The sequence below is a fragment of the Corvus cornix genome, chromosome 6 (genome assembly GCF_000738735.6).
Source record: "Corvus cornix cornix isolate S_Up_H32 chromosome 6, ASM73873v5, whole genome shotgun sequence".
Lineage (NCBI taxonomy): Eukaryota > Metazoa > Chordata > Aves > Passeriformes > Corvidae > Corvus > Corvus cornix.
The window spans coordinates 12,168,985-12,196,664 of record NC_046336.1 but is presented as its reverse complement, the minus strand read 5'-3'; the positions used below and the strand labels follow the sequence as shown (position 1 = coordinate 12,196,664).

Below are 27,680 nucleotides of genomic sequence, written 5' to 3'. Positions count from 1 at the left end.
CGCCACCTGGTGCTCAGTGCCCGGCCCGGCACTCAGCTCCCAGCTCCTCCCGAGATGGATTTTAACGAACACTCCAAATACACCTAAGTAGGACCAGAAAAATTCATCCTTGAGTGCAGCACAATTCCGGTAGTGGATCTCCCAGAAAAATGGGCAAGAGGGGAGCAATTAACAGTGAGTGTACAAGCGGATACATTAGCATATAGTGATTGCACCAGCCCAAGAAGACTCTTTCAAGCTGGTTGGCTCAGTCAGCACAAAGGGAAGAGGGGGCACAGCTCCAGCCACGCTTGTCACTAGGTTTGTACCCAGGACTGTGGGCTGCGTCAGATCCAATTCCTAGCAGCCTTCAGAGAGCTGGGGTGCCCAAACAGGACTCCTTGTGCACCATCCACCTACATGCCAGCACACAGGAACATCTGCAGTCAGGCTGGGAACTGAAGAACTAAAAAACAACCTTGTTACCCCTCTACTATTACATCCTTTGTTACAACCTCCTCCCCCCAGTATATCCCCTAATCCAATGCCTTTGTCATCCCCAAGAGATGCTCCTACATAAGGAGAGGGGATCCATTACCAGAAATTTCAGTTTTACCTGTCTGCTGCTTTGCACAGCAATGAACTTCTATTTGCTGAGCTATCTGGGCCTCCAACCTTCAAAGATGAGTAAGAGGAGTCAGCAGTACCCAGCAAACTTGCAGGATCAGACCTTAGTATCCCATGTATAAGCACCAGCTGCTCTGCAGCCTGCACACAGGGGCTCATCCCACCTTGCAGAGCAACTCTTACCACAGAACCAAAGGACCACTTTTGTAAAAGTATGCTTTTCTTCTTATCTGGATCTACCCTTCTCCAAAAAACATCCTCACTTGAGTACTGAAAACCTTAAGAACTTGCTCAACACAGACAAAAGTTCTTCATGTTTGAGGGCTGAGGTGACTAGTCCGTAAACTTTGTGGAACAGAAAAAATACAAAAATACAGCATACACTAACAACTTGGGCCAGGGAACAAGACAAGCTCCTGTATCCATTTAGCCTAACATGAAATTTGCAATTGCATGAATGCACAAATTACAAGTTATTCTGGGAAAGATAAATTCAGTGGAATTCAAGTGGAATCAAAACAGTACTGAAAAGATTAGAAGAAAAACCCCAACAAAACAAACCAACTGGATCACAATTAAAAAGGTCAAAAATTTATTTTTCCTTAGGGCATAAGAGGCATTGTAAACAAAATACCAACAAACAAACAAATCACAAGTCAATTCTTACAGTCTGCAAGCATTTGAAGATAGAGTACCCTTTTCCCACCTCCCCCCAAACACTGCAAGCCTGCTCAAATGGTAACAGGCAACAATCCTGGGCCCTGAAGGTCCAGGGAGTTTTGCCATGTCCCAAGCTGGGACTAAATTTCTCATGTAAGGAGGACACTGCATCTGTTTTATCAAACACTTAAAAAAAAAAAAAAAGTCCAACAAAATCTAAATATTACAGACAAAGATCAGATTTAGCACCACCTTTGGTCCAAGCAATCAATGAACTGGGAGATGACAGGTACAGTTTGTTTAGCAAGTCCTTTCTGCCTGAGTCTTTGAAAACATTAGAGGTTCACATTGCAAGAACTTTTAATAACTCTGAGAAAACAGTCCTCAAACTCTGGCAGTCCCTCACAACCTCCCAGGGTTCTGCACACAGGGAGGGGGGGAGCATCCTGGCTGGGCAGCAGCACCCAGGTCAGCAAAGACCACTCGCCGCTTGGCAGAGCCCTGTGGGACATGGCAACCACTCTGCCAAGGGGTCTGGTCCTGCTCTGGCCCAGCAGAGCTCTGACTTCAGGCATGGCTGAGGACCAGGAAGAGCAGTGACAGGGTGCATCCTGCATTTGCCTTTCCACTAACATTTGCCACCCACCCTCCCCCACCCAGCAGACTGTGGCACCTGTGAGCTGCCAGGCTGGGTGATGGCAGATGCCTGGAAGGAGCTGAAGTTGCCCCAATGCAAGTTATTCCAGAGTATCTGGAACATGCAAATCAGGATTTCTTTTATCAACTGTAGTTTACTTCAAGGCCTTTTTAGGCTCATCTTTTCCAATACACACATGCCCATCACAGACGCATGGTTCTGAATTTTTGCAAAGAGGTGTGTCACTGACCAGTTGCTGTGCCACAGCACTGGTGTATGCCAGGACACAGTCACAAGGACTGTGATAATCCTAGGAGAAAAATTAAGTTCATAAAACACTTGGCAGTATTTTGTTTCTTGCAACTCCCTTTCCTGTAAGTGTCCAGAACTCAAATAGTCTTTTCCTTTCCTGCAGGAATTTTTGAGCAGACCTAATTAACCATTATTAAATACTGTTTAGTTCCAAAACAACACCAGCTCTAATAAATGCCTAAAGAGAAATGCTGAGATCTACTTTTAGGCACAGTACTCTGAAGTCTTTGTTCTGCATCTTCACATGTACAATTGCCCAAGACAAATGGTGTTTCTCATTCTCTGTTGAGAGACCCATACAGAGTTTTCACCTTTACTGACAGAGACATGATTAAAATTTCCCAAATAAGCATTTGTTTTTACTTCACTGCTTCAGAACACACTGCTCTAGGGAGAAATCCCAAACCTCAAATGCTGTCCATTGTTTTGCAGTTCTCTGAGCAAGCAGTTGGTCATGGCAGCAGGAGGAGGGCAGCCCTCTCTGTGTGCATTCCCTGTCCCTCACAGGGCACAGTCACAAGGACAGCTCTGGAAACAGTTCTGGACTGGGCACTGCAGTCAAGTAAAGCCTGCAAATCTGGATTAAGGGGGTGATAATGCTTTGCACAGCTCATTCCCCCCACCACTGTCATATCAAGGGAAAATGAAAACATTGTACTATGATGATTTCATTAATTATTGCTGGGACAAAGCCACACTTCTGTTGTCCCAGCCACAGAAACAGGCCCCCAGTACTGTATATACCAGCTAAATCCTCACAGGTCCCAGCTGATTTGTGCTGAAGCCTGAGGGAAATTTCCCCAGGGTCACTTGGCAAAAAGGAGACCTGTGTTTTCCTCACTGCTAATGCATCTTTTGTGTTGGCCCACAGAAAAGTCGCTCATCTTTGTTAACAGTACTCTAATCTGCATCCAGTCTTTACAAATGTTTACACACAGATTCAGGGACTAGTCACAAAAAGATCAGTTCAGACAGACTGGGGCACCTAATCCCTCATTAACAATAACTCTTCCCATCAGTGGCAAAAGATACTGTTCACTGCAAGAAGTGTCACTTTCCTGGATTTCAGTTTTACTGGGATGACTGAGAAAGGCAAATTTTTTTTTATCATGGACATGATTTCCTTTCCTAGGAAAACCTCTCATAGACCCAAGCACATCTGGACCCTTGCAGGAGGTGTTCATTGTACAGTTTTATCCAACTGGTCAGCATCTCAAGTAAATTAAACAAAAACTGAACAATTGAGTTGAAGATACAGTTATTATTTCTGTCTCTAGCTCATATTTGCTATGACATGCTGTGAACGTCAAGATGCCTGTCACCTCTCTAAGAATTAATTAATGACCAAAAGCTCTACCATCTACATGATCAACAATATTCACTCCACTACCTTCAGTGGAGCTGGATCAGAGGCCACAACAAAATATGGTCCAAAGCTGTTAACACAAAAAAGGATTTTCCCAGACTAATTTTCTTCCTCTCTTAGCTTAACTTGCAACCCAAAACAAACTAAATGGTCTCCTGCCCATAAACTCTCCTTAAAAAAAAAAAAAAAAAAAAAAAAAAAAAAAAAAAAAAAAAAGCCCTCAGCTAATTCCTTCTCATATTTACTGCAACAGAAACCACACCAACTTCTAGACCTTTTCCCAAGTAGAACAGACAAATTGGTTCCCATACTAAAAACAAAACAAACAAAAGACAAAAAAGTGTCACCAACTTGACCACACACACACTAAGACCAGCCACACATTTCTCTATCTCTGGTCACCGACATACTCTCCCAAGATTCCAAGCTCCCACCACCTAACCACTAAGAAATGGAGCTCTACACCAACACAGAAATGACAACAGCATCTAGCTTTCAAGTTCACATTAAGAACATTCAACCACCTAAGAAACCCACTGCAAAACTTCCCTTAGACCAGGCCTAGATCCATATTTTTTTTTTTCTTTTTGGTCAACTAAAAATTTGGGACAGCAAACCCTCAAGGAGCTTCCAGTCCAGACACATGCCATTGCTCTGCTAATGCAGAGGAGCACAACGGCTCAAACAAATTTCAGCCTTCATTCACCAAGAGGTTTGGGCTCCCAGCAACTCACTACCCCCAGTTTCCAGAGATAATCTGGGCTAATTAACAGCTCTGGAAACAGCTACAGATGTACACAGCCGGCTGAGCTGCTTTCAACACCCACCTGGAGTTTTCTGCATGTGAACTTTAGCCTAAGCAGCAATCAATCAAGCTGCTGGCAGGACTTCTGACATGACATTTGATATTGAGTCTTAACTGAGGAGGCTCATCTACATGATTCTCCCTAAACATTGCTAGCAGAGTAATAAGCACTGCTGTCTACAGTTAAAGCTGCAATAAAGGAACAGCACTGATGTCATTGGCAGAGCCCTGTGGGACAAGGCAAACACTGTGCCAAGTCAGCCAGACAGCAGAAATGCACTTACTCTGTACACTACTGGCCCCACAACACTCACTTCGGACCCTCAGTACAAAAAAGTCATTGTAATGCTACACACACTTTACTTTTGCAATATTCCAGGTCTGAACTCATCACAAGTAATGAGCAAGACTTTTCAGCAAGCCTGTTCAGTGTGATGCAGAAAAATTCCTCCTAGTGACTGGAAGCAATTATAACTTCCTCCTTCCCTGAAAGTCCAAGATAGGAAGTAGTTAAGTCAGCTATTCATCAAAATACTTCATTTTTTAAAAGGTTTATTTTTCTTTTCTATTTGTTCCAGTTTACTAATTGCTACAGGCTAAGCTCCAGTGACTGCACTATTCTTTTCTATCCTGCTTCAAGGGGACAGAAACAAACCGAATTAATGTGTTTTGGGGGACCTGGAATCAGGACAGAATTTGATGCCCCCCCCAAGCCTAAACCCCAAGAGTGATTATGGGATTTTGTTTATTTATTACTACTTCCCTGGTGACCCAGAAGCAGTTCAAGAACAAGCTCTCAAACCACAAAAGAACTGTTTGCACAGAGAAAGCTGCCATATTGCTTACCTTGCAGTCATCAGAGTCAGTAACAGCTTTGATGGAGAGTATCTGGAGAAGTCTGAAATATTTACCTAAATATTAAATGTTATATTTTAAAAAGTCTCTTTCAGTGCCAAGTGATTCTCCCTTCCACCTGTTTTTCTCCTCCACCAAACAGGGACCAAGACAGGTACCACTGTAACCAAATAACCCTGAGCATCAGGGAAAGGTCTCTAAAGCCAACATTTTGTTGTTCCTGCCAACATGGACAGGTCTAGAACAGCCATGCTCGCCCACTCCACCAGCTGAACCTCGGTGTATGCAAACTCCCAGACACACAAACTGCCTGAACTACAGCAAGCATATACAACCTTTGTTTGCCTTCTTTTGGTGGATCAGTGGCTTCAGGATACAGATTGTCATAGCACATTAGGGAATGAAAAAAATCAACTTTTCTCAATAACAAAAAAATCCTATCACAGAGCAGTGATGTATTTAAACCATCTATACAGAGAAAGCACCTGCAGTGTCAGACCAAATAATTTATGGCCTTATTAGAAACATCTTTTTCCTCATATTTTATCTATCTCTCCCCTGCCAATATAGTTACTTCTAATTTCTTTCCAAATTATCAACATAATTCCCATAATTTTAATTCAGTAACAAACAGGAGTCTCAACTCAGGACAGTAGTGGCTTATGCTGACAAGAACAGGTCTGTAAAACGCCAGTGTGAAGCTTTAAACCAAATTTATTTATAAAAAAAAAAAAAACCAAACACAAAACAAAAAAAATTGCACTCTCCAACTAAAAATCAACACTACCTTGATGCAAGAACAAATGAAGAACATAGTTGATGGGACCAGCCCAGCCCTGACAATATAAAATGGGGGAAACTACTTTGTTCTGCCTGTACCAGCCATGTCCGCACGCAGTGCGGCGCAGCTTCTGCTCCAGGAATTGCTGCAGAGTCCCAGCCCTGATGCAAGGGCACCCAAGAGAAAAAAATCTCCTCCTCCCACCCTTGGCAATGCATGCACACCCCACAAAACTGACACCCCAAAGTAGAGTTATGGGTGACTTTTTACAGACACCTGTGCTTTGCTCCAAATTGGGTCTAAGACGGAGGAGGAAAAGCAGCAACAGCAACCTACATCCCAACCCAAAGTCAGCTGACTGGGGGCTTCTGGATCTGGCCTTACATACAGTACTTTATTTGAAAATTACAGACACACACAACAGACACGACTACTGAGCAGCACAGAGGGAGAGAAAGAGCAACACAAGCAGTGAGCAGCATTAGCAGAGGCCATCAAACAGTTCAAGTGTGCGGACACATTCCCCATGCATCATCGCAGTGCTGGTCCCTGCTTCTAGCAAGCAACGAAAAGCAAATGAAAACAAAATAACTTAGACAAACATATGCTCTCAGACCATCATACTGGTACTGTTGGCAGCTATCAAACACTGCATTGGTACACAGCACTTCACTACATGGCTAAATAGCATCTGAAGCTGACAGAGAAGGAGCTGCTGGTGATGGAAAATCACCAGCAAATAGCAGCAAAGCTCCAGCTGGTTTTAAAGAGCTGCAAGATCTGCAGCACAGTGAATCATGGCAGGGCAGCACCAAGGCTCAGCAGTCCTGTGCACCCCCTTTGGAGGTGTAGGAACAGAGTGCACAGAGCTTGCTTTTGCTGAGAACAGTCCATGCTGAGCACCCACAAGGGTCTTCTGTCAGTGTAACTCTACTGATGCTTGCGGGCTTCTTGCCAGTTCAGACAAGAGCATGTGAAAGAATTAAGTTGGCTCCTCAAAACCAGATTCCTAATTGGTAAAGTATTAGAGGTTTTCCAAAATCACGTGTTTGATACTATTTCAGTACAGCTGCAGAATTCAGTTTTTCTGTTTGAATGCAAAGGTCTCTGGTAATACAAAGGCTTTTTGACAAACTTAAGAACAGCAGGACAAAAATTAAGCAGAAAACTGAGGTACATCCCCTCTCCAGAGGAATGAACTAGAGCCAGAGGAGATGTACTTCCCAGCGCTCAGAGAATCAAGCGCTCTGGCTTTCACATTTCTCTTGCACCTTACAAAAATAGTCCAGTTTTTCAAAGGTAGTAGATTTTGCTGCTACCTGTAAAGTCACATTAGTTTTGACAGACAGAAGTTCTCCTTCCATTCAAATAGAATTTAAGACAATACCTCTTTTGAAGAGCAAAGTTTCTGCCCAACTTTATTTAGGACCTGAGAGATCCACCTTTGCAAGCCAAGAATTATGACATAGATATCCAAAAGATCTGTGAAAATCTGCAGGTGAGAACTAACCCAGATAAAATGGAGATGTTTTCTTCTTAGGTTAACAATAAGGACAGAAAAGAAAGGACCTGTAAAAATATTCCCATAGCTCTTGCAATAAATACAAGTAACAATACAGTGTCCAAACTTGGGACTGCACCAGCAGAATTTTATCTTCCCCTCTGGAGTTACCATCAATTCTGAAGTGCAACAGAGGACGTAACCAGCAGAGGCAAACCAGAAGAGAGAATCATGCATGGATGACACACAGAGTGTTTCAAGCATAGCTCAGAAGTCCTGTATTGATAAGGATGTTAATGCACATTTGATACATAATCCTGGCAACATGCTGCATAATCCTTACACTTGCACTAACAGGTGATACTTTTTTACGGAGAGCAGCCATTCCCAACCCAAGCCACCCCAGCTGTCAGTCTCTACCTACCCAAGGGTCCTGTTTTCATCCAGTTGCCCCCTCCCCTGCATTTCCCCTTCCCCTAAGAGTGCATGAATAGAGAATTGCAAACATTTCACACTGCACGTTCCACTCCAAGTCCTGGATGAGGGGCCTGTTTATTCTATGAATATTGCACTTATCCACTCACTGGATTTGCTTTTTCTCAAGATGCAGAGTTATTTGGGAAAAAATAGAAAAAATAGTAGGATACAACACAGGAAAATATGAGTTATTAACAAGCTAGCTATGAAGATCTAAAATTAAATAGTACTAGTTCTATTCTGTTAATACTAGTAATATGAAAATAATGAATGCTTTATCAAATTCCCTTGTTTTTCATATAAGATAAAAGCAGTAACTTTCTTTTTAACTGAGGAAAGCAATGAATATATATTACAATAAAATATGATTCATTAAGATCTGAAAGCGATGAAAACACTTATATAATGCCTTCGTCAAACTTTATAGAATCATAATGGAAGGAGTCTTCGGGGTGCACATCCACAAGGGACAAATGCATTTTCTCACTATACCCATGCAGACGTGAATTTCCATTTTGAAGAGTCTAGCTGCAAGTCAATTTCAATCTTCCATTATTGTGTATTTGCTGTTATTGAATACATCAATTTAAAAACTTCCTGTTGATGCATCAGTTAAGTACCCCAACACGTGCCCATCATCTCTTTTATCCTGGAACTTTTGGCTTGCAAAGGACTGGTACATATGACTACACTCACCCATTGCATGGGGTGACAGCTAAAACAATGAACAGGAATTGCCTCCCATGGGGAAGGACTCCTAACAAAATGCATGACTCTTGCTGTTATGAGAAAGTGTTTTGAAGGGGAAGACAAGGGAAACCAGCAAATAAACTTTTCAGGCATTATATAAACCTCAATAACGAACTCAGAAGTGCTCATTATTATTAAAGTTGCAGTATACAGCAAGACACAATTTTCACATTTTTTAATTTTGTTCTCTGGCATTAGAGTTTGGAATTTCTGCTGGTCCAAATTCAAGACTTTTTGGAAAATACAGAGAGTGGGTGAGAGCAAGACAGCAAGAGCAGCCGCCTCTCCCCCCAGAGGAGGGCCCCCTTCAGCTGCAAAAGGCTTTGCTCAAGCCCTGCACACTCTTCCTCTTAGGTTCAGGAATAAACCAGAAAGAGAAATTTAAACAGTACTATTGATTTCTGCATTGAGTGTTCACTGAGGTGTAACATTACATTTAAATATTGCTCTTGATCCAGTGTCAGTTCTGACAAATTTAGTAAATAAAAGGAGACGATAACATTTTTAGAAAAGAGCTAAAACACTTCTAGCACTACATTGTCCTCTGAGTACTCTGCCAGGTTTTCCTGCCCTGCAGTCGGCCTCTCTGATGTAGCTTAAGGCCTTTTCCTTTGTTTCACAGCTAAGCGTGAAAGGCTTGCTATTTCAGGCATCAGTAGAACTGACCAAAACTAGCTGCTTGCCGATGGAAAAAACAATTATTTTCCTGATATCTCTCGGCTGAAAGAATAAAAAAAAAAAAAAAGAGAACATCTCAGTGAGAGATGCTATGACAGCGGCAAGGCAGGAGGGGGAAAAATTGCTTTTGGGGTATTTGTTTTAAAAGTGCCCTTTTAAAAACAAGCAGCCAAAACAACCACCAAGTGAAGGGAAGCCCAAATAGAAGCTCTTCCACCAGGGTGGGAGCCAGCATGCCAAGTGGTGGCCAACAATAATTTCTGGCACCAAGTAGGTCATCTGCACCCCATCCTTTCTGCTGGTACAGGTTGAGGGCAGAGGGAGGCCACAAGTGTGACTCTGCAGCCCATCTACAGGGTCTGGCCCCTCCTCAGGAGGGCATGAAGCCTTTGAGATGGGATTAAGGAACAACTGAGCCACGGAGCTGCTGCATGAGAAAACCCTGGCAGTACTGCAGGCACCCTCACCCTGTGTCACCCTGTGCTGCCTGGAGCACGGCAAACCACCTCCCTGCAAAAGCCAGAGCTGGAGAAGCGAGCCAGCAAGATGGAACAGGAGCTGTGGGAGAGACAGACATTTCTTACAGAACTGTCTCAGGCAGATCCTGAAGCCTCCTAACCTGAGCCTCATGGAGGACTTGCATCCACTGGGGCCAGCCCTGTGCAAGGCACATGGCAGCCAGGCACTGAAACTGCCTGCCAAAAACACCTGTGCCACCCCCACCCTGCAAGGACTCCTGCAGTTCAGAGGTGCCCTGGGCTTGGCTTTGCTGGATGCAAATGCTGAGTATTTCCAGTAGTCTGGGCTCTTCCATCTCCTTGCTGCTCTTCCCTCCTTGGATAGGGGCTCATGTCAGGCCATACACCACACTCAGAGAATTCAGTGGCTCAATGCAGAAGACATGGGAGCTGTGCTTTACATCCCCCCAAAGAGATGGCCTAGTGGGAATGTCTTTTAACAAAACTTTAGAATATTTTAAATAATAAGTTAATTCTTAATAAATATGTGCTTCAAGAAAATGATAATTATATACTGCACCTTTAAATAATGCACTTAGTTCTCTGCATTGGCTTCATTTTGGTTTCTTTTATTGTTAAAGTGCATTAATTCAAAATAATGAACCACTTCCGCATCATTATTGTTAAAATAAATCATTAACATTAATACGAATCACTAAGTCACTACTATTAGTACTGCAATCTAGCAGATAACTCTATGTATTGCTCTATTTAATACTGTCCAGCAGAAGAATATAATACTTCTATCATAATCTCACAACAGCTCCAGCAGTCCTTTATGGCTGCTACCATATTAGTACAACTAAAAATGGGGAGAAGTATGAGAGACAGGTCCACAATGTCTCAGATACACATCCAGTAAGATGTAGCTAACTGGACATACACTTACACATCATATGGTTAAGACATGAAGGTACAAAGAGGACCCCGCACTGTGATATGAGCTGTTGTGCAGTTACACCTCCTTCTCCTGCCACAATTTAAAGGGATCCCAAACAAACAGCATCCCCTCCCCACCTGCATGCAGAGAGCTGCTCGAACCACAGCACTGTCTGTAGCCTGTAGTTGTGGCACCTGGATGTTGTTTCAGCTACTGAAAGGACATCAGTCACATTAGCTGTAGGCAACTCTCTCAGTGTTATCATGGAAATTAGTAAAACCCCCAAACCACACACACACACACACACAAAAAGAAAAAGAAAAGTAAAAGAAAAGAAGAAAAAAAGAAAAAAAAAAAAAGGAAAAAGACAAGAACAACATATAAATTTCCTAATTTTTTTTTTGGCAGTGAAACATCCCCAGTAAGATATGGTATTGTTGTGCTATTTCACTCAGCCCCTTGATCCCAGCTATTTTGAAGCCTTTATAACCTTTAACTTCCAAGCCAAATCAGTATGAAACTGGTGGAAAAAAGGGCATGTAATACTTTGTGTAAACCAATAGTGAAATGGTCTGCCCCTCCCCCCTAGAACAGATTTACAATGCTAACTACTATTTAAAGCAATTAGATATTGATCTTGAGTGATTAACAAGGCCATTTAAGAAAACCCCCAAGCATGACTTCCTTAAGAACAGTAGGGATTTAGTAAATTATGTTTACAGTACAAGGCTACCTCACAAATAACTCCATATTCCTAGCCTTTTCCAATGGATACTCCCTTCCATTTCCCACACTACCCACACCGTGTGCCACATTTCAAAGCATGAGTTAAGAAAGGCAAACAGAACTGGAACTAGAAGAGGCAGCTTCCTGGTTAGATGCACTGTTGACCAAATTGCTTTGATATTAAATCTCTGAGCCTGAGAAGCCCAGGCCCACTTTCCAGTACAAATGTACTCTTTGGATTAAGTGGGAACAGAAACACATATTTGGCTCCTACTTCAGTTTGTAGCCTGTAAGTCTTCTCTTGGTAGAACCAGATACACACACACACAAAAAAAATACAGTAAACCCAGAATGCACAGAAAAGACAAAAACAAAACACAAAAGCAATTCCCCAAAATATACAAATTATGTGCAGACTGAGCTTGATGGCTTTTTTTTTTTTCTCCACTCATTGTAAACACTGATGTTGCAGAAGGTTACAAATATTTCTTACTAATATCTTGGTGGGCCCTGCCAGCAGCCAGCACCCTTGGATTTGGACCAGAAGGCAAAACAAGAATTAACACATTTGACAGCTTTGTCTTTAGTGTCTTAAGGGACTTTGCTGACTTTGGTAAGTTTTGAGAAACCCAACTCTGGGAAGAGAATCAACCAGTATCACCTGGCAGGAGTCAGGCACAGAACCAAACATGAAGCCTACACAGTAACTGATGTTCTTAAGCAAGGGGTTTGTAGGTTTTTTTTACAAGCACCAGTAGGCATCACTGCCCTAGAACACCTGAAATCCCAACTCAAAGAACAAGACAGAATGAAAGGAAATAAAAAGCCCCCAACCCACACCACCTGATGGCCTTTTCCGGTGAGTTAGCTGTAACAACACTGACATCAGAGACCAAAACTCTCCATGATGAAAAGGCTCCAACTCTAGACCTACCAACTGTTGAGTATAGTAAAAAAAAAAAAAAAAAAAAAAATTGAACATGTCCAAAGGATTAGAGTCCCTCTGTGTTTCATAAACTTTCATTTGCTTCTCACTGTAAGTTGTGGAAAAGCATCCAAAATTCTTGGGTGTTCCACGTATGGACAAAAATGAGGAGAAAGGGAGCCAGGATTGTAAAAGTTTGGCACAGAACTCCCCAAGTAGATGCATGTGTATTTCTCTCACAAAAGGCACACATTTGGTTTCCTATCAATAATGGGAAGGATGGGATGTCATACCCTGTTACACATACAAGATTATTAACAACTTCACAAAAAGGCATTTGACTATGCTGCATCTTCCTTGTCGTTGCTTACAGCATGTAAACCCCACAAACCTCTCCAGAACATGGCAGATTTGTCCTCAGTATAGACTCCTTTGTACAAACTGGAGCACAGGGAAACGTCTTTTTGTGTAGCAATTGTTTTTTCCACATGTACGCAGCAGGAACAGTATAAATTAGGGAGGTTAACGATATTGCAGTATTAGTTCTTTTTCTCCAAATAATTTGAGGGCACCCAGCCTTTGAATGGCTTCACACCATTCATGATCTGGCAGTACCACCAGCCATTTGGGTTCCTTTCGAGGACCTCCATGCAGACACCTTCCTGAAACCCTGCAGTCTCCTCATCCCCTTCATAGTCTGCAATGGAAACATAGATGTCTTTGAGATTGTTGTGGATGAACTGGGATTTCTCAATGGGCTTTGGCCTGACTGTGGACACAGGGATCCCATTCCTCTGCGTGGGGAGGTTGGAGGTGGTCTCAGAGCTCTCTGTGCCCAGCCGCTCCGGCTGCTTTCCCTTTGCATCACCAGGCTGTGGCCACGCATTGCTGAAGGAGGAATTCCGACGGACGGTCCTAAGGTGATCTGTAGTTGTTAAAGACTCATTTCTGCGCAAGGAGCATGACAGGTTGTTATCCTTTGGGGGTGGAGACACAAATACTGACTGCGGACGGACAGCAAGTTGCCTCACACCGTTCCTCATTTTAACTGGCCCTGATGCTTTTGAAAAACCACCAGGAGGTTTGCTTGGGATGGGTGGTGTTGCACGTTTGCTCTGGTTGATGGTGTTCAAAGCCTCAACCCTCTTCTCTATCTTCTCTAAACTGTTTGACTTGTTTTCATTTTTCCTGTTCCTGGCAAATGAGGAATCAGTGTCTGCTGATGTAGTTTCTCGCTGGTTATCAGGGAGAGCCAAATAATGGGAAGGAGCCCAGCCTTCCATGTCTCCGTACTTCAGGTACCACCATCCACTGGCTTGCTTTTCCAGCACTTCCACTTCTACTCCTGCTGGGAAGCAAATTTCAGAATCCTGTACCTTTTGGTATGAGTCAGTGGTCACATAGAAACATCTGGAGTCATTTTCTTCCTCGGTTTTGGCTGTATGGCTGGAGCAGAAGATGCCACGGGAAGGAGCTGTGATGACATCAGCTGAGCTTCTCCGAACAGGGTCATCCTGGTTCTCAGAAGCTGTGCGGGGGGGGCTCGCAGACTCTTCACTTCTTGAACCTTTGAGTCCACCTCTGAGCTGCCCAGTTGGCCTCAGCTGACGCCTTAAAGTGCTAATATCCATCTTTTCTTGACTCTGAGAGTCTGCTTTGTTCAGGAAAGGTTTGGGCCTAACAATTGGCTTTGCTCTGATGGAAGGACTCTGCCCGGGATCTTTCTTCATGCCTGTTCTTGGCACGCTACGTAAGCCAACATCTGAAGCTGATCTTGGTTTTGTCTCCTCGTTCCTGGAATAGTGACATTTTCCAAGATCAGGCTGAATGTTTTTGTCTGTCTTGAGCTTCACAAGTGATGATTTAGGAGAGCTGGAACATGGAGAATTTCTTCGTATCAAGGACAGAGAGGAGCTCTTCTGAGAATCGGAATCCCCACTAGATTCCTTATTAGACAAAGCATCTTCCACATAACGTCTGAACCCCTCGTTCTCATAGATGGTTTCTTCTTCATGAGCAGCTTCTTCTGAAGACTCTCCTACTTTGAACTTAGCTTTCTGAAGTGATGACACAGGTGAGGGCTTGAGGGGCTGAAAGAGTCGTTTTTCAGGAGTGCCCTCTTCATGATGACTTTCACTCACTTCGCACTCCGACTCAAAGCCAAAGGCAGGCACATCATACTCAGGCTCTTCGTATTTCAGCTTGTGGGGAGAGTCCTGGGTATCTCCTGAAGAAACTGCTCCAGGAGTTGTTCCTTCTTCAGAGTCTTTTGGTTTACTGGGAGGTGCTGGGGGAGGAACCTTTGGGCGGGTTAAAGTACTGGTTCTTCTGTTCAAATTCGGTTTCTTTCTCTTGTCAATATAAGACGCTGGAGCCCATCCTTCCTTCTCTCCAATCTGCACATACCACCAGCCACCAGAATTCTTTTCTATAACCTAAGAGGTAACAAGGAACATGTTACTTAGACAAAAATCTCAACCCACTGCTTTCCACTCCTCCCCTTCCAATCCACTGCCAAGCAACAGATAAATATTACTGTTTTTCCAGATACACTGTTAAGGCTCACCTCTGCTTTTTGTCCTCCACGAAAGCTTATGCCATCAGAGATGCACGACTGGAATTCAGCAATGGTGTAATATTCCACTTCCACGGAGGGTGGCTCTGGTGGCTTGGGTAACTGAAAACCCTACGGCAAATAGGATGCTTTGTTCATTCAAACCAAAGAAAGAGTCAGCTGAACAGCAGTATGGAAAAAAAAAAAATTGCTTTTATTCACTAAGACTCCTCTTTCTTCCTGTGCTACTTCCTAATGGTAACTGCCCAGTTCTCCAGAGTGGGAGCTGATGCATTGATATGGGCTAAAAGAGAAAAGCTTTTCAACATATTCACTGTTCATGCCACCTTCACCAACTATTAAAAGTGTGATAATCTTTACCTGAATAGTAAAAAGTTTTACTCGTGGGTGATAAAGTGTGAGCTGCCATTCCAGTTACACTAAGAGCAGCCCATTTATGCTGAGATTTTGTCCAGAAAGACCCAGCTCCTGATGACTCAACACAACTGCAGGAAATTGCATTGCAACAGGCCCCTAACAGGTTCTGCCTATCATTTAAAAATGATACCATTTAAAAATGTAATCCCAATGATTTATTGCTCTTAATCTGCTGCTGGACTTTTTAAACAATCTTAATTAGTCAGTGATATAAGCTAATGGGCATCCCTGGTAGCAAGAAACAAGGATAATACCATAGACCCCCCTAGCTTTGCCCAGCTAAAGTGCTAGATGGGAAGGACTTTACTACTTGATCAAAACAATTCCAGTTCCTCTCCATAACACACCCAGAACCTCTACACAGTCCCAACACAACCTTCATAAAGGCTCTATGGGAAGTGGGATACTGCTATTTACAGCCATTCTGGCATCATACCAGACTCTTCTAAAAGCTAAGTGCCTTTACATTAAGCTGCCACATTTTAGAGTTTGCTGTAATTATTTTTTAAGGTGATAAATGGGATAAGGGTCCTTTCAGGAATTTCAATATTGAAATCTTTTCAGATTAGCACAGTGCTCATTTGCAGGGCAACTAGATGATGGTGAAGCTGCACAGCTTCTACACTTCCCTACTTAGGGTTCTATGAAAGAACTGCAGTTCTGTCAGGATCTCTTGACCATAGGTCAGAGCATCCACAGACAAAGACAAAATGATCCTGAGCCAACAATGGGATAAGGGCAAATCACATACTGTGCTTTATTCTCCTGCTCCTCCATTTCTGAGATAGCCTTTCTGTAACTAACAGTAGATGTTTCATCACACACAGCATGTGGCATTTCACAGAGAATGTATCTCTGCACCTTAGGAACTGTGTCTAACAATGTTATAATTGGATGTTTCTCCACTATAAATGCTGAAATACAGCAGAAGCACAGCCTAATAAAATGCCTTCAGATAATAGGATGGTTTGGATTAAATGAAGATAATTGGAAACAGCAGATATGCTCAGGGTTTCACATATAATATCACTGTTATTTTTAGCATGCAATTAAGTGTCATAGTCTTGCCAAAATAAAGTCTAATTGAAAATAATGCAAAGAAAAATAGGAAGAAAATGCTAATATGCTATTCATGTAGTTTGTTAAGAAACATCTCTGGTGACAGAAAAATTACAAGTCACATACTGCTCATAAAGGGTACAGCAAAGCTATTAGCATGACTTTTTATATAAATATACTACTGACTAGTTCCTATTGAAGATGACAGTTCTAATCTCAAATTGGTACAAACTTCCAGAATTCTAGCTTTGGGGATAAGAAATCATAGGCGGTCTCATTCCTGTAGCATACATCCTTCCACAGGATTCCAAGCCACTTTAAACATACACGAGAGTGAAGCTTCACCACCTCAAAGGTGGTAGCAACAGAAAGAGGAGAGACATTCCCAGTTGCTTAAGAGAAGGTCAAAAGTTTCAGTCTGGGCTAAGGACACCCAGAGGAACTTCAAACTTCTGAGTCAGCCGAACAAGTTTCAATGCTCATGCACAGAACACAGCAGCTCTATCATATTCTCCCTGCAGACCTGATTAGTTGGGGCAACATTTTGAATAACAGAAAACCTGATTTATCATTAGCATGCCCTGAGGTCTGCTCAACACTTAAACAACGAAATGAACAGGCATGGAAATAAAGGATCTCTCAGATATCCCCCCCACCTTGTACAGCTGCACAAAGTCTAACAAAGCACCCGGACACCTACCCACTGCTAAGATAAACCATAAACCAATACACACCAGACTGGACTCTCTTCTTGGGGGTGGCCTTGTTCTTAGATTTGGAGAACCTGAGCAGGAAAGGGAAAAGGGAGAGTTTATTTAACTTTGCAAATACTGCTAAACACATTTTTCAGCAGCTCTCTGCTGTTACACAGTTTGAGAATAGAAGTCAGTATTTGCAATATTTAAGGCACCTCTATGAAACAAGATAGGAAACTATGAGGGTATATTAGAAATACCAAGGTAGCTTAGCTATTCATCTCTGCTAAGCCAGCAAATTTAAGAGGAGATCACTGCCAGAAAGTAGTGAATTGTATTTTCTGCTGGAACTGACCAGCTCTGTTGGAGACTGGCCAACAAAGAACTGGCCTGATACCTATTTTCCCCCCAGCAGTAAAAATAATTCATTAAACACTCACACTGTCCTCTCTCATAGTATTTTGCCATTCCTTGCACAGAATAGTGTCAGCATCTGCATTTTGCAGATGAAGTAGTAAAATCATTGTAACTTGCCCCCAGGAAAACAGCAGAACAAATGCAAGAGAAGACACAGGTGGTCTCCTCAACTTGAACATGCCATCACATCATCTGCATTTCTGGGGTAGAAGGGCACATTTTAGAGTTTTCAAAAGGAAAAAAGTATTCTTCTCTGGAAAAATTAACAAAGTTAACACATGCAGGGTAAGATACAGAACCACCAGCCAGCGTGTGTATAACGTGAAGTTAAATTTTATCACTACTAGTGAAGGACCACATTCTGGAGTCCCTGTTGATACATCTACAGACTATGCAAAGGTCTGTGTGGACTCGGCTGTAAGGCCAGGACATGTGGGACCTTAGCTGACAGGCAATGCCAGCCCTGAAAGGTAGAGAACAAGAATTCATTGCGAGCCTGTGAAAACCCCGACTACTTTACTGCCTTACTTATTTGAGCTCTTTGTGGTGCTATTCTTGCTATGGCTGGGGATCCCTGGGCCAGTTTGGAAGCCTGCTTGTCTGAAGTCATCATGGCATTGCCATTAGAGTCATTGCACAGGATGGGCAAACTGATTTCCTTCTTGGTGATATGAGTTTCTGCAGACTCGTTTTCTACTTGAGCTTCCTTGTCAGTAGATTTCTTGTTCAGCAGGTTACTGATCTCCATGATGTTTCCTATGATTTCCACTGGCCCAGTTAAGTTCTTTTTCCTAGATGGAAGATCGTCTTTAGCCTTCTTCAGGTATGAAGCTGGGGCCCAGCCTTCTTTGCCCAGATACCTGCAGAGGCAAAAGTAAACACCACCACATCAAACACAGCCTTCTCGTGCATTTCAGGTAGAACAGCTAAAGCAGAAGTGATGGATGACAACATCAAACAAAGTTTGCAGCTCTCAAAAAAGATTTTGTGGTCTCTATTCACTTATTATCTATTGATTAGACATATCAAAGTCAGCTGAGCCAGCAGTGAACTCTGTAGTTGAAAGCCACTAATCATCCTAAGTAAGGAGTCTCTCTGGACAAGAAATAGTTATACACAAGGTAAAGAGCTTCACCAGTTTGTTTTATGCCTCTCCTAGACAGTACCAGGCAAACTCAGTATTTTCCCATACAGCCAAAAAGCAAACTAGTGAGTAAAATATTTTAATAGTTTCTAAACTTCCTAGTGGCAACTCAAATTGAAAATGGGCTAAAATAAGGGTGTACAGCACCTGGTACAGAGAACCTGTGCCTGCAGTTTAGTTGCCTTGTGCAAGTCTCCCTCCCTGAAATCACAAAGAACACTGGCCCTCCTTCCATAATTCCCAGCTCTGCATGAGCAGCTTTCTCTCATGGAGCATATGGGACCCTGAAACTACTACAGCTTCTTCTAGCACTGCTAGATCAAGAAACAATTTGACTAAGGAAAAATGGCTTTGATGGAGACTCATTTTCCTGAACTAGCTAGAGGCTATTTGAAGAAATAAACTGGGAAATGTGAACACACACCTGAATCCAGTGCGTGTTCCCGAAGCACCATCCCGAGCTGATCACGCTACACTTCAAACTGAAGTAATTCTTCTACAACTGGGCTTTAGGGAAGATGTTTTTTCTAACTCCTGCCATTCCTAACACCTCAGCAGGGATTTCAGATTACAATCAGACTCCAGGGAGGACAACCTGGATGAACTCTGCTTTCCCTAATGAAACCCTAACTTGCTATTTCAGTGGGAGTCACTGAAAACCTCCTTTCTTTAATCTCTCAAGATACCCAAAGCAGCCACTTGAACTATAAAGTGGGAAAGCAGGCACCATTAAAATCCTGGTGCTCAGGAAATACACAGGTTAAAACAGTAGGACTCCAAGGTTCTTTATTGAAAAGGGAGCCTCATTAGACAGCAGAGGAAGGAGCTGGGGCACATGGGATATGAGCAAATCATTCCCTGGCAGGTGAGCATCTTTGTCATGACAACACTTGCATTCTGAGGTTTCCAGTGAGATCTCTGCATCAAGTCTCATCCTGGGCTCCCTCACCACATCCACACACTTGATAGAGGCTCTGGGACTTTACAGGCAGAACAGGAAAATGCAGTGTAGATTTGATTCTCTAGACTTCTTTATTACTCTTCCTGTATAAAAGCAAATACAGTTGTTGTACTTCTAGCAATGACTATGAGGATCTTTCTGTCCAAAATCTGACCTTTTCCTCCCCACCCACCTAGACCAGGCAGGATACTAGAGATTCTGCTTCTCCCTACATACCTGCCTTCTGTCACACATGAAGGCAAAGATGGAGGATCTCTCCTGCTCAGGAAGTTTAGTGACAAGTTTTTCCAGTGATTCTGGTGTCAAAGGAAAGCATCCCAACAATTCTGAGCTTTATTTGATGCATGAAGACTAACAAGAAGTAGCAATCTGGTACTATCTTGATTTGACTTCTAAAAGATACACAGCACCCACTGAGTGATACTGTCTCAAGAAGCAACTTGGATCTATTCAATCCTGTCCCTTTTGAGGCTTTTCTGCTAGGCCACAAACCAAGCCAAAAAAGGAAAAGGAACAAAGGCCTCAGTACACGCCACAATTCCTGTTGTGTCAAGGCATCACCCAGTGCCATTTTCCAGCCCTGAAGACTTTTGGCTTCATTCCCTTTTGCAGTTGACAGCCCTTTTGCAGAGCTACTGACCAATGCTCTCTGCTGCCTTTGCATCAAGTAAGTTTTTTTAAAGGATATTTGTGAGTTTATATGATGTGAAGGTGTAGAGGCCTCTGTCTGTGAGAAAGCCACAGCGGCCAATGCACTGAGGACTCAGTACCAAAGGTTACTTTCAAAAGAGCTTGATTGTGCAAAATCAGCAAGAAAAAACAGTTTACATCCATCTTAGTTTGTGGGAGACTTACCATGTTTAAGATCAGAAAGACAGCCACAGGCAGGTTCTGTACTGGCCTGTTAGTTCTCCTGCCAACTGTATGCATTTGGATCAGCCTGTGTAACCCCACTGCTACAAATACCTCTGATCTCACATGGTTTCTCCCAATGAATAATAGCAGCAATAGATGGACAGTTAATAACTCTGGGCAACATGCCCTCAGAAGAGAGGCTGTTGTAGGCTACCTCTCCCTGTGTTAGCCAATTTAACCTGAAGTTAATGCTGAGCAGTAGTTACCAGAAACTGCTTTATTTCTGCAATATCACAAATAAAAACTACTTCTGTAAGTGAAATATGCTCACATTTTTTACCTTAGTCCTTTGAATTTGGTAATCTTTCAGCCATTTGAAAATATAACCATAGCAGATTCCTTGATCTTCCCCATTTCATAGAGGAAAGAACTAAAACAACCACTAATCAGTTTCAAAGAAGTCCTGAACCAGTAACAACTTTCATTTCACATCCTTAGAGTTGAATCACAAGTATCCTTCCTTCATTTATATTCATAACCTACTGGATACATTTCAAACCTCATCCTAGATTCCTCCTTGTTTCACTGCTGTCAGCATCTCCCAGCTGAACTTCATTCACATGGGTTGAGGCTCACAAAATGAAGAAGATGAAGGCAAATAACAAAAGCTTTATTTAGCATATTGGTACTTGCCCTGCACCCAGTCCACCTGGGCACCATAAGATTTTATCTATTACTGTCACCTGGAGGCAAAGTAGGATCTAAATGACAGATGCTAATGCCACACTGGGAAGAACAGATCTACTGAATTCAACAGAACAGTAAGCAGGATCCTAGGACAGAGCCTTTCTTTAATTTCTCCAGAGTCCTGATTTTTTTTGTTTTGTTTTGTTTTTTTTAATCATAATGCACGTGGGGCGAAATAAAGACAGACACCAATACTGCATCTAGCTTGTACAGCACTGAATTGGGAGGGTCTTAGGTGCAGTGATTTGGTCCCTTCATGCTTCTAAAACCCTCCTGTTTATATTACATGAAGGAAAAAATGGATTAAAACCATAGGAATGTCAAAAAAAAGTCAGAAGTGCCTCTGTAAGTCTGAGAGTCACATCTGCTTTCCAGCTCCAGAGCACTGGAATTACTCCAGAGGGAAGCAAACCAGGGAAATAAAAAAAAAAATTAAAAAAAAAAAAGAAGAAAAGAAAAAGAAGGACAGGAAATGAGGATCAGCACATGGCCAAGAATTTGGAGAAATTACGTATTTAAGGTGGAACAAACTAATGTCTTTAAGGTGGATTCCATTTACAAACTACTGGATTTGTTTTTATCTCTACACACTGAAGCGTGTTCAGTCTGTTATCCAGCCCAGGATCCAACTGCATTCTCTTCCTGCTCCCTCTCCCCTCACACTCAGAACAGGAGAAGGAGTTGCTCCTTCTAAGGTGCTCAATACTCAGAGAAGCAAATTTCTGCTGGAAGGGAGTCCTTTTCTGAGGGGCACCTAACAGTATTCAGGGCAGTTTACATGTAACAGCTACCCAGGCTGCAAAGGATCAGTTTGCAGGGATGGACCACATCATTATCATTTCCAAAGTGTTGCCTAAGGAAAAAAACTGTTTCTAAGAGATTAATCCTCCAGCAAGAAAGTAGTACAGTGCTCCAAAGCAGCAGAGAGGAGTGCAGTTGACACCCCACATGCTTGTCACACATATGGGGAGCTTGTAACTCATCTTCCAGCAAGAAGAGAGGTTTCTCAAATCAAAAATGCCTTACAAAAAAGCTGAGCACATGCTGCACTCCCCAACTATCAGGGGGTGGGCTGGGGCATCCACTGTCCTTCCAGCAGATTGCCATGAGTGAAGATGCCATGGAAACCACTGCACCAAGTGTCACCGTACTCCAGAAGGTACTCCTGATGTGTAGAAAAATGAGTCTTTTGGGTTGACTCAAAGGAGCGTGTGAGGAAAAGGGGAAAAAAAAATTCAACTTATTGCAGGAGTGCTAATATGGCAAAGGGAAACCTACAGTAGTAACCAGGCTACACTGCAGAAAGAGAATACAAAAATAAACTAGAGATGTCTTGGAATGGTTCTCCTCTCAGGAAACCTATCTGAAAATCTGGATTCCACTTCTGTAGATGATTAAGGGAGAAAAAAATGTGACCTGACCAAACCCAGGCATTTTTGAGTTCCTCCTATCTAGAGTGCCTTCCTGGCTCCACTGCTATCTTTATTAGCTTATTTGCTCCATGGGATCATTAGATAGAAAAGTGGTATTTTTTTTCATCTAAGTAAGGGAAATCAAGAAAAACAACAACATTGCTTCGGTCAGCATTTTCCCTGTCCTCATTCATAGCCAATAAATCAAGCAGAATTCAAACAAAAGCAAGTTATGACTTGGGGAGGGAAAGAGGAAAAAATCACTATAATTACATGCTGAATGGAAAAAGATGACTATATGAGATGTTCTGCACTGCTGAGAGCTAAAGCTCCATTTTTAAGCTACCTGTTGTACCACATCTTGTTCAAAGAGAAATGAGATGTCACAGCACTGCCAGGTTCACACACAGATACAAGGCAAGGGGGAGAACCACGAAAGAGCACTACAACTTAAATGCTGTGTGAACCTAGATAAAGAAAGCTCTCATCAAGTGCTCATCCTGCCACCCTGTATCACTGAGACAATATCTAACCTACAGTCTTCCCACATTTACAAAGGAGATTCCCAAGTCAAAACCCTCTGCAATGACTGCTGTTCCAATTACATAACAAAATTCAATACACAATAACAACTTCACCTGCCCTTGGAATCCAGTCCCTCTACATCAACAATACCTAATGTGGACACACAGAAATCAAAACAAATTAGCTGAAACCATTGGTAAGCTTGCAAAAGGGCTATAGTCAGCAAACTGATCTCGTATCCCTGAAAGTAGAACTACCTGCCCCAAACAGCTCAAGAGATCACAATCAGCCTTTCAGCATTGCTATAAATAGATTTAAATAGGTTGTAGAATAACTCCTATACTGGAAACATTAAAATAATATACAACAGAAAGCCTTGTTAGGTCTCACAGATCTTAACTCAGATATGGGCTTTTAACTTGAAGCAAGAAAAAAAAAAAATCTCTAAAACTGCAAGTTAAGGCATTTCCTCACTGGAATGGTCCACAGCCTTCGCAGACACTGTAGTGTTACTTTAGCCACCATTGTATCGCCTCAGAATTTTCCTTACATTTCTTCAAGAGGCATTATGAACAATTTGGGCTTCCTTGTCCACCTACAGAATGATTTAAATGCTAACACTCAGTGAATGATCAGAAAAGCTCATTGTCACAGTTTCAGTAGGTTGCACAGCTTCTTTACCTGATGTACCACCATCCTTCCAGGTTCTTTTGGATGACCTCCACGGTGACCCCTTTCTCGAACCCAATCTCATCCTTCCCCTGGCTGGCGTACGGCTGGATAGTGACATATTTCTCTTCTGGTGAGGGGAGAAAAGGCAACATCAGTTAGGGTCAGGATCAGTCCAGCTGTTTTTCTGCACTGCTTGCTTTTAAACTGTTGTGCAGCGATTACGCGAAGCCATTACAAAAGGCGGAGCCCTGCTCAGGGGCCCACTGGTTATTTATGCTGACGACATGACAGATAATCAGCCCCTCGCCACTACCCTGCTGCTGATAATCACAAGATGTTTCCATGCCAATAATGACACAAAGTCCCCAGAGAGCTGCCTCCCCCCCCCCCCCTCTTCCCGCCTCCCTCCCCCCCCTCCAAGTTCCTCGAACGGGTAAGGGAGAGGATTTGAAGCTGGACTTAACTCCCATACTGTAACTTGACAGAATCAACCCGGCTGCCAAATCAGCCGAGCGTCACCGCGGGAGCTGCAGCCAGTTGGCTCTTTGCACATGCACATGGCTGCACAAAGCATTGTGTTACTGAAACCCGAGTGCTGCATCCCCACAGGGACACATCTCCCCAGCCCAGAGGGGCTGGCCCAGCACACTGCTCTACTTGCACCTCCCAAGCAGCATAGGTCTACAGCAATGAGCTTGAAACATTAAGAAAACCGTGACAAAAGAACAAAAGAGGTTTTCAAATGATAGGAGACGATACAGCATTTGCATTCGTGGGTTGTGAAGTGTTTTACAAACATACTTTTGCTAAACCTCACTCCAGAGAAATGCACGTGTGACCCTGGTGAAGGAGGGCCAGAACTAAGACACAGACTTCAAAAGCACAGACTGGATTTCAAGTATGGTGTTTGAGCCAAAAACTTAGCATCCCTATTCATCTCCAGCATCTATCCCCTTCCCAGCTGGGCACAGGTTTTAAGCAGACTTGCTGAGAGCAACCCAATAAACAGAGCAGAACAGACACTTGTCAACATCTTCCTTCCACCTACCCAGGAGCCATTTAGTGCAGCATTCCCATCACACTCAAGGTCAACCTTTCCCTCTGGAGCTTAAAAAATTACACCTGGCATTGAAAACTTGAACTACCATCCTTCCTCTGCAGCAGCAGCAGACACAAAGTGTCACCAAAGCCCTCTCCTCAACCCAAACTACAGTGCAGTGACAGCATGAGTTTCTGTAGCTAGATAAAAGGCAGGAAGGCAAGTGATTCAGTGCACCCCAGCCAGCCTACCTAGCACTTTCTACCAGCAGTCACAACAAGGCAGGGAATAACAAACAGAGAGCTGCCAGTGCACAGGAATGGGCAGGAAATGAAGTGAATCCAGAGCTCCTGATCACTGCAGAACAAAGGAAACACGAACAGGCTGCAGCAGCTTGAAGCAAACACCCTTTAAGAGAGTAAAACAGATCCAAGCAGCTGTTTGGTTTTGTGGCTCAACTGCATTTTGTTGCTGGGTGAAGCACGGAAACTTTAATGAAAAATAATTCAAACAAGCCCTTACTGAGACAAAGTAAGAAATAATACCTCAGAAAGGGGAAAGTAATGTTGACAGAGCATCTGATGGCAGCAAATTCAGTAAAGCTACATCTCTGAAGTCAAGTTCCCTTGACTGGTCACATTTGGATCTTTCTAATTCTGATGGGGGAAAATCTGTCAAAACCTTTGCTACCAAGAGGAAAAGACTCTCTGCTGCACTCCCCTAGAAGGGCTGCTTCACTGGCTTATCACTGGTAAGAAATTCCAGCTAGTTTTAAGTAGCATCATCAGCATATGACACCTTCCCCACAGAAATACTCCACTATGAGATGGAACCTGATGAATGAAACCTGGCAAATGAAACCCCAGCTTCCAAATCACAGGACAGGACAGCTTTCCTAGTTAGGCTTCTGCTCTGTGTGGTAGAATTGGACTAATTTCTCCTCTATTTTCAATTTCCTGCTGCAGAAGGAGCTACATGACTGGTTTCCACTGCATGCAAAGCACTAAACTGAACTGCAGAAGACCCTTGGGCAGCTAGATCTTGCCCCTGAAGGGGCCAGGGGAAAGTTCAGAGCTGCTCTGTCCAGATATACGTTGTTTCAGACACTTTCAGGGATGTTTCTAGGACAGCAATACCGAGCTAAGCATATATTTGCTGAGTCTTGGAAGAAAGCCCTTTTTTTTCTTTCCCCCATACCAAAGCTGCTTTATAACCCAGGCTGTCAGAGATCACCCTTGCCACTACAGCTCCCACAGAAATTGCTGTGTTTATTCTATTTTTCCTCCACACAAACACCAGGCTCTGCTTCAGCTAGTCAGCTATTCAGCTCCTCTTGCTGGGCACAGCGGTCTCACTCTTCAGGGATGTGGCTTCCCTTCTTCTGCAGACGACCATGCATAGGGTGCTCATTCCTAGCTTCCAAAACAACTTTCCAAACACCTCTGTGAGGATGTGAGACAGAGATGGGTGAGTGGTCACCCATCAAAACCAACAGCACTGGAGGCTGATCATTCAGGAGAAACAGTAAGGCTCTTCTGAACTGCCACTGTCTTATTCTGTCCATGAGCACCTTCACTGCTTACATCTTCAGTCCTATGGCTTTCAACTCAGGACTACTGCTTTTTGAGAAGAAAGCCCTTCAGGTGACTCCTCCCCACAGAGAGGAAATAAAAAAAAGTGAGTGCATGGAAATAGGGATGGAAGAGAGAGAAAAAGGATCTCCCATGAAGCAAGACAATCCAAAGGGTTAAAAATCCACTCTAGAAAAGAAGGTCCCACGATATTTTTTTGTTTAGCAGCTCTATTTTTAAGCCTACAGATAAAAGCCAGGAAGCCATCACTACAATTTCCCCTTGCAAAGTACTTTGACAGCAAAAATTACATTTCCAAGATTACACACGTTTGGTTTCTGTCAATGCTGCAGGAGATACCACAAACATACATGAAGTTTGTAACTTAAACAGTATTCTGGAGATATGGGCCCCCTTGTAATCAAAGTGTAAATTCTGTTTTGTTTCTCAAAGATTATCTCTAGCCAGTGGACACTTTATATAAACCAAGATTTGCCGAAGGGAGCAGGGGAGCTTTCAGTGGATGTGTCACTGAAGAGGACTGATAATAGCATTCAACATATCAGATTATTATTCTAAAGTCTTTAAGAGAAGATATTTGACACTTCATGACTGATATGTAAAGTTGCTGTGAAGACTTAAAATAGATAAATGGTTTCATGAGAGAATCAGCAGAGCATCAGACAGTAGAATGACACTGCTCTGAGTTACACTGACAAATCTGATATATCATGCTGGTTTCATTCAGCTGTGACAGGCAATAGTATAAAACAGAAGCCAGTGAACCATCCCAGACCTACTATTGAAGTTATATGCCCAGATCTACAGAGAATACAAAAGCATATAATTTTGGTTCATTAAGTTTTGATTTAAGAATTACCAGGGGGGGAAAAAAAAACCAAGCCAAACAGAAGGATAATTTTACTCCCCAGCTGCAGCTTCCGTTACATCAGCCTCAGTGTTGAGGTCAAGTGGGCAGAATAAACTTTACTACATGCTACAAAGCACATACGCCAGCTAAAAGGTTGCATTTAGAAACAATGGGATGAAAGTCCTACCCCCTTCGAGATGAAAACGGCAAGAAGGCAGCTCTGTTCTTAGTGAGTGACATCCG

The 27,680-nt window shown here is 42.8% G+C and overlaps 1 protein-coding gene across 1 annotated transcript in view; it reads right to left on the bottom strand.

Moving 5' to 3' along the window:
• Nucleotides 1-1,175: 1,175 nt before the first annotated feature.
• Nucleotides 1,176-27,680, bottom strand: part of SH3PXD2A (SH3 and PX domains 2A) — a 253,922-nt gene continuing 227,417 nt past the window's right edge. Inside the window, exons 10-14 of the mRNA XM_039553504.1 lie at nucleotides 23,966-24,083; nucleotides 18,169-18,500; nucleotides 17,263-17,312; nucleotides 15,044-15,163; nucleotides 1,176-14,912 (exon numbers count right to left, since the gene is read on the bottom strand). Coding sequence (XP_039409438.1) covers nucleotides 13,017-14,912; nucleotides 15,044-15,163; nucleotides 17,263-17,312; nucleotides 18,169-18,500; nucleotides 23,966-24,083 — 2,516 coding nt within the window. The 3' untranslated portion in view covers nucleotides 1,176-13,016. The remainder of the gene's footprint in view (nucleotides 14,913-15,043; nucleotides 15,164-17,262; nucleotides 17,313-18,168; nucleotides 18,501-23,965; nucleotides 24,084-27,680) is intronic.